This window comes from Ipomoea nil, unplaced genomic scaffold (assembly GCF_001879475.1).
Source record: "Ipomoea nil cultivar Tokyo-kokei standard unplaced genomic scaffold, Asagao_1.1 scaffold1509, whole genome shotgun sequence".
NCBI lineage: Eukaryota > Viridiplantae > Streptophyta > Magnoliopsida > Solanales > Convolvulaceae > Ipomoea > Ipomoea nil.
Genome location: NW_017617937.1, coordinates 837,468 through 844,871, shown reverse-complemented (window position 1 = coordinate 844,871; position 7,404 = coordinate 837,468). Strand labels below are relative to the sequence as shown.

General features: G+C 36.4%; 1 protein-coding gene across 2 annotated transcripts; it reads right to left on the bottom strand.

Moving 5' to 3' along the window:
* Window positions 1-1,870: 1,870 nt before the first annotated feature.
* On the bottom strand, window positions 1,871-7,001 carry LOC109189261 (probable isoprenylcysteine alpha-carbonyl methylesterase ICMEL2). Of its 2 annotated transcripts, none has more exons than XM_019340073.1 (11): window positions 6,483-6,998; window positions 5,770-5,846; window positions 5,624-5,693; window positions 5,142-5,222; window positions 4,671-4,745; window positions 4,156-4,257; window positions 3,711-3,848; window positions 3,383-3,448; window positions 3,135-3,278; window positions 2,861-2,951; window positions 1,871-2,360 (listed from the first exon to the last, which is right to left on the bottom strand). In XM_019340073.1, exons 1-11 carry the CDS (start codon window positions 6,764-6,766, stop codon window positions 2,199-2,201), a joined length of 1,290 nt encoding a protein of 429 aa, XP_019195618.1. In that variant the 5' UTR covers window positions 6,767-6,998; the 3' UTR covers window positions 1,871-2,198. The 2 variants fall into 2 exon arrangements, with proteins under 2 accessions (XP_019195618.1, XP_019195619.1); XM_019340074.1 differs by lacking the exon at window positions 1,871-2,360 and adding an exon at window positions 2,500-2,730 and having other exon boundaries at window positions 2,795-2,951; window positions 6,483-7,001.
* Window positions 7,002-7,404: the final 403 nt, after the last annotated feature.

Below are 7,404 nucleotides of genomic sequence, written 5' to 3'. Positions count from 1 at the left end.
CGTGGAGGCCGTGAGAACTCCGGTGGCTGCTTCGCTTCCTCCGACGACGTCGCCTCCCTACTTTGACCAAAGCCCACTACCCACTCACTCAATCTAGCTCTGATACCATGTTAAGTAATAGAACTCTCTATTTCTCTTACAACAATGAAATACAACACACACACACACACACACACACACACACACACACACACACACACACACACACACACACACACACACATATATATATATATATATATATATATATATATATATATATATCTGATGCGCGATGCGCAAAAATTAGGTGCCCAATATTAGTATTTTATATTAAGATTTTTAATATTTAAATAATTATAAATAATAATAATAATAATAATAATAATAATAATAATAATAATAATAATAATAATAATAATAATAGTGTAAACATTTTTATACATTTGATATTTATATTGTAGGAAATAACTCCAAATTATAATGTATAATTATTATTATTATTATTGAATAAGATAAGAAAATATATGGTGGATGCATGTGCATAGTAATAATAATGGAAAAGATAACGGAAGTTATAATGGTGGGGTATGTTTGTCCAAAATATTATAAAGTACAACTTTTATAGCATAATATATAAAAGAAAAAAACTTAACAAAAAAAACGGACATAAATAAAGCGTATAACTTTCATTCACATTTATTATGTTTTTAGATATACAAATAGAAATGACTTTTGACATCCCTAGTTTCCTACGGGTACCATCGTTCCAATTCAGTTTTTCTCATGATCTCTAACAAAAGAAAATTTACATGATTACATGTACGAGTTAACAATCAATCATCTTATTCCTTTGTGGCTATATCTTCTTTTTTTTTTCTTTTCTTATTATTATTATTATTATTATTATTATTATTATTATTATTTTTTTTTTTTGTAATGAGAAAATCTCGTAACTACCATGATTTCTATCTAATAGTGTATACAAGGTAAATCGACACACCTATGTAATAGCCAAACAACACAAAAAAGGTATATCGCACAAAAAAAAAAAAAAAAAAAAAAAAAACCTATAAAAATGTAAGACGGGCTCAACCAGGAGAGTGTATTCTGTTCATTGTTTAAAAATAAAATTTAAAAAAAAAAAAAAAATAACCACCATGGTCCGGTGGTTTTTCAGAAGTTAAACAGGGAGTTTATCATCGTCCTCCCACCTGTGTCTCTCAGACTCATGTCTTTACTCTTTACAGTTTGGAATCATTCCAACGTTAATCTCACTCCTGCTGCCTTGTTTTGCCTTTTTTGTGTCATCTACACAACCGCAGCCGCTATATTCAAATCCACCATTCATTTCCGGTATAGAGCAACACAATATCAACTGTCTTTGCCTGTAAAACTAAGAAAATATGCTGTGAGATACACACAATTTTGTTTCCAGGTCAAGAATCATTCAGGAATACTGCACATAAGCTGAACCGGCCCCTGGTGGGGGATGATGGAAGGGTTTACGCATGCGATTTCAGGTATAGAACAACACAATATCAACTGTTTTTGCCTGTAAAACTAAGAAAATATCTGTGAGATACACACAATTTTGTTTCCAGGTCAAGAATCATTCAAGAATGCCGTACATAAGCTGAACCAGCCCCTGGTGGGGGATGATGAAAGGGTCTACGCGTGCTCGGGGAGGAATTTCTTTGCCTTTGAAAGCAATGGTTCAATTGCGTGGAGCGTAGCGCTTAACTATACATGCAGTGCCAAGATTGCTGCTGGTTCAAGAAAGGCAAGGCTCTAGTTTATTCGAGTGTATATTTAGTGATCCAATGTTTTTTCAGGGGCATTTGTTTGCAGATATATGTGGTTGCAGAGGATAGAGTAAGAGCTTTATCTCATATACAATCCAATCAAAACTCAAGTTCAAAATGAACTATGGTATAAAAGATCTAGCATGATAAAATGATGAACTATTTAAAAAGCTATGGATGAGTTTCATAAACAATGTATACTGAGAAAGCCAACTATTATAAAAGATCAAGTTGACAAGAAGTCATGCAACACAAATCATGTAAAGGATCTATGAGATTATCTCATTCTATCGGCATGGAAAGAAAGCGTGGAAGATGATCTTGCAATCTACTTCAGAGTTCAGTTGGGAAAGGGCACTCCATGGTTGTACTGAGCCAGCTCCATTGCTTTCGAAGACAAAAATGGCTGAGGTCTTAAAAGGGGCTGATCCATCGAGCCAACTGCAACAAAATCTCGGGAACAAGCCGTCTTCTTGGAGGCGCTTTAGCGTCCTTGGCAAGAGATTCTTTGTCATCTGCGTGTATCAAGGCTACTACGTAGTCGAAGAGATCATCTTGGCCACCTCTAAGAGGATCCTGCACATAGAGATGACAAATGGTGTTTTACTGTTTTGCAAGGTTGAAAAAATCGCTAGGGGCCTGGCGTCTAGAGCTCCAAGGCGCCTGGTGTCTAGGGCTCCAAGGCGCCCGGTTTATTAAAAAAATTATTTAAACTCCCGCCTAGTCCACGGCGACCTACTCGGCGCTCGAGGTGCCCTGCCTAGAGGGCCTAGGCGGCCGACCTCCTAGAACGGCGATTTCGCCGAATTGCTGTTCTGCTACTAGTACTTCAAAGTAGGGCGACTATACTGGTAAATGTTCACTCGTGGGATCCAGGCGGTCCAGGAGGGACTACCACGGCTCCTCTTTGATGGTATGAATATAAACTAGGCAATCTGGTGGCTTAAATGGGCTGTTTTACAATACTGTACTTTATATTACAGTGAGAATTCAGAGACGGGAGGGTCTTAGTTCTGTATGTTCATTTAAAATACCTGCAAAAAGTAGACCGGAAAATGGAAGTAAAATATACGTACTTGAAGAAATAAATCCGTGTGGGTTTTCCCGTCATACAATATCACTTCAGCTCGAGCCCCCACTTGCAGAAGAGCATCTGCAAATGTTTTACTGCACAGAGGAAACAAGACAATATTTCAATTCACAAGTAATAACATGCATAAAACGGGACTAAGGTCTAAGAAATCAAGTGTCAAATGCGTGGGCGACATTCGTTCATAACAAAGAGGGACTATTTTGTAATTTGTAAACAAAATTAATGGTGCCAGCACTGCTCTTTAGATGCATACAGACCTTGCATCACACGGTATGGACCGATCATCAGTACCATGGAATAGGATAAAGTTAGGAAGCAATGAGAGTGCAGCTTTAGAACTCTGATCCTGGACCAACATTTCAGGGGAGAAGTTCTTCAAGGATTTTTCGCCTTCCATTATACTACAATAACATTTCAAAAACGTCAGTGGTACTGTGGAGCAAAAACACGAGATTTCACAGTATAAACTAATTCAATGTATTGCTGAGGGAGAGTATTTACAAACCTCATAAAAATAGAGCGATATAACCCTCTGCCATTAAAGTGGTCAACTAGGCTGGGTAAATGATACCTATCCACAAAAAATTACAGCATGCCATTAGGTTAACCAGTGTGATGCCAGGTGACAAAAAAAAAAAAAAAGGGCGGAGCAAGAGGGAGGTAATGACACAATAACATGCAAGACACCAGAGGAAATATAAAAAATGGAATGTATACAGACAGAGCCTCAATAATAATATTCATGCCCCTAAATGGAGAAGGGGGTGGGGGTGGGGGGGGGGGGGGGTAGAGAGAAGGCATATACTAGAACTATAATGGGATAGAAAACTTACCCCCCTGATGAACCAAAATACGCCTTTATGGTTGAAGCACTCCAAGAGACCGTTTCCCCTCTTGATTCTTTAATTGCCTGCTTCACAAGAGCACAGGAAGAAATATGTGCACCAGCAGATTGACCCATGAGATAAATCCTGCACAAATAAGGAATTATAATCAAGGGATACCTCATGGGAGCCTTTTACACCATTTAAACCTTTAAAATATCAGTATATCACCAAATATTTAATCCTTAGAGTCTCTCGTCAATGGAGGTTTATGCCATTTTCTACATGTTCTTTTTTTTTTTTGGGTGTAGCCTAGGGTTTCCACCGTCGGACACAGTAACTAATGCCCTCGCTGAATTCTAGGCACCTCTATTGGGTGGGACAACTGGCATGAAGATTGAAAGTTGCTCCATACCCAAAGCCATTTTCTACATGTTACAGCATGAGGAGTTACCTGTCTGGGTCACCACCGTATTCTGCAATATTGTTACAAATGAATGAGATCCCCTGAGAAACATCGTCCACCATATCACTGATTGTCCCTTGTGGAAAGTTTCTGAAACCAATACATGCATCAACAGCGTGAAAATGATGCAATTTACTGCTTACCTTAAATCCCTTAGTACACATGCACATACAGAGAAGGATCATACAATAATGTGTTATAGTCATGCCACTATCTACTTTGGAGAGAGAAACATGAAGTATCCTTTAATCACTTCTTCCCTAATCATGTGCCAAATTATAATGTAGATAAATACAGAGTATTCAGTAAAACTTATAAATTGAAACCTAACACACATATATGCAACAAGCTAAAATTGAATTGCAAGCAAAATGAACAAAGCCAAATATTAAGCTAGTAAATGCAAGGAGATGACAAGAAACAAGCCGAGGACATACATCTAAGTGACTAAGTAAGGATACATAACCATGGATTAAAATTTCCTACATCGAGTGTAATCTTACCTGTAATCAAGACATGCTACTATGATGTCCCGTTCAGCTAATTGTTTCCCCAAGAGAGAACCCCATGCTTTGTACCTACATAAACATAGAGTAGATAAATTATCCCTGATAAGCAAAGGACTACAGAATTGTATAGATGCTTATTTAAGATTAACTTTATCCAATATTTGACTTCACATCTATATGTCATAGATGTTTACAGCAGGAAGTGGTAATAGCACTCTAGAATATCCGCACCACCAAGGGAAGGGCAAGATGAGTACATATATGGTGGGTAGGGAATGGGGGTATAGGAAATCTTGCCAGACAGTGATGGCCTAATGAATCAAATTCAAACTTTCTTCAAAGGAAAGAAACGCTTCGTCATGATATGTATATGATATAGCACATGAAAAGGAAGAACCTTATTATCTACTAGATGCACTTAATAGGATCCAAAAGGAAGACAAGGATTCGGACTTTCTTACTCACCCAATAATCCATGCCCCACCAGTGACAAATACTACAACAGGCTTTGAACCATCTCTATTTGTTGGTAAATATAAATCCAATCTGCACCAAGATTCAGTTATGATCAAATATAAATATAAACTCGATAGGTGATCGGTTCGGATAATTTTAGTTATACTATATCCAGATATACATTTGGTTCAACCGTTTAAGGTTAAAATAATAAAATCTTACATATATTTAGATTTAATAAAAGTAAATTATATTTATTCCGTTTAAACCAAACATATCCAAAAAGATTTTAAATATAGGGTCTAAAAAATCACTTGAAATTAGACTTAAGTAAATTTTATAGCATTATAATCTAAAAATAAATAAATTTGGAAAATTGAGTATTAGTAAACAATTTTTCTAAACAATAAAACAAAGAATGAAAACTGAAGAACTAGAAAACAAAAAAAAACTGAAATAAACAGACCCCTACGAGTTTCACAATCCCATACCTATTTCTTGGTTGACTCCCATAAACAACACTTCTTCGGACTTGGGGTGAAAAGAAGTAATAAAATCCAACTGCCAAAAATGATGTAAAATTGATTATTGGTGGTAAAAGTATGGGAATTTAAAACGGAGATCACTTTATACATACCTTGAACAAAACCAGGCATAAGCAGCATAGCATATAAACCAAGAGCAAGAAGTCTTGTAATCCATCGATAGCCTACCCTGAAAAATGGTAGTGATTAAAAGCTGTCTTGAAAGAAAAGTAGCTAACAATGTAACATAGCTAAGCATTGAAACGATGCAACATGACAGATTGTGCACTGTGCACCACAGAGCAATTATACACTACCCTACTCATTAAATTCCTTGGCTAAAATTAGTAATTTAGCTAACACATTTTTTACAATTCTCATTAACATTCATTCAACACAGATCTGCTTTAGCTCAAAATTTCAAAAACTGATGCCAGTATAGTATAATCCACACCTGAAGGACTTTTTGTTTTAAATAATCATAAGTAATTCGGAACAATCTAATTATAGATCACTACAAATTCAAGAACATATATCTAATTGGTCTACAGGCTATAGTAACAAGCCGCAGCAATGATTTTTTGAAGGCCAATTTCCCAATAGCAATGCAGAATTTGAGAATTCCATAAAGCATTCAAGCAAGAAACACAAATGCCGTTGAGGATCAGTATTTTGAAATGCATATTGCCATCCAAATTCCAAAAGGAAAAAAAAAAAAAACAAAAAAAAACAAAAAAAAACAAAAAAAAAAACAAAAAAAAAACAAAAACAATGCACAAACAAAAAACACGCGACAGATCATTCTCAAATCCAGAAAGAAAAGTACCCGAGATAGCTAAGAAGCTTGAAACTAAGGCGAGTGATCAAATACGTCTCGGCGGCGGCATGGCCAAGGTCACGGCTGAAGGACGATTGGCGTTCGGGGCGGCACGGCGCAGACTTGGTCTTGGTGATAGTTTTGCGCCTCCTCTGATTGTTAGCCGAGGCGGGAAGGCTGGAAACCCTAGACAACAAAGGTTCATCATCGTCCATGTCTTCATCTCTCTGCTTCTTCAGCTCATTGACAAAAGAGCCCAAACTCGCCGGTCCCTGGCGCGCAGCCGTTGCCATTTCCGGCAAATTGAACGCTAAAACTCGCGAATTTAGCGCGATCCCAGATTCCGATTACAACAGATAAGGAGTGGGCGGGCGAGGCGGTTGAGGATTGAGATTAAATCGTCGTTCAAATTTCTAAATGATTGCAGTGTCGGAACCGAAAAACGGCTCTGTTTTTAAAGATTCTGCTTTTACCATACAGCCATGATGCCTGTTTCGATTTTCAGAGTATTTCTTTCCCAATTTAAATACAACTGAAATACATAATAACCAAATTTAGAAATACATTCATTTTCTCTAACAAATATACTCCATCAATTATTTACAATGGGAATTTGTAGCCTCCTTTTGTACATTTTGCATCAACTTACATTTTTGTTTATATATATTTTATATTTTTTAGAGTGAGAAGAAATTCGTAGTTACCATTCCAGTATATATATCGATAAATTTCGCTCCTCTTTATATGTTCACAAATCACATGATATATAAATTGTATTAAATGCTCACAAACCACATGATATATAAATTGTATTAAAAAGACTTGGTGCAACCGATCCAACGGAGAGATTAAGAGGGTGTTAATAAAAATTTAATTTGTGATATTCTAATACAATAATCATACTCCTAAAGAGTGTATAAATTTATATTTT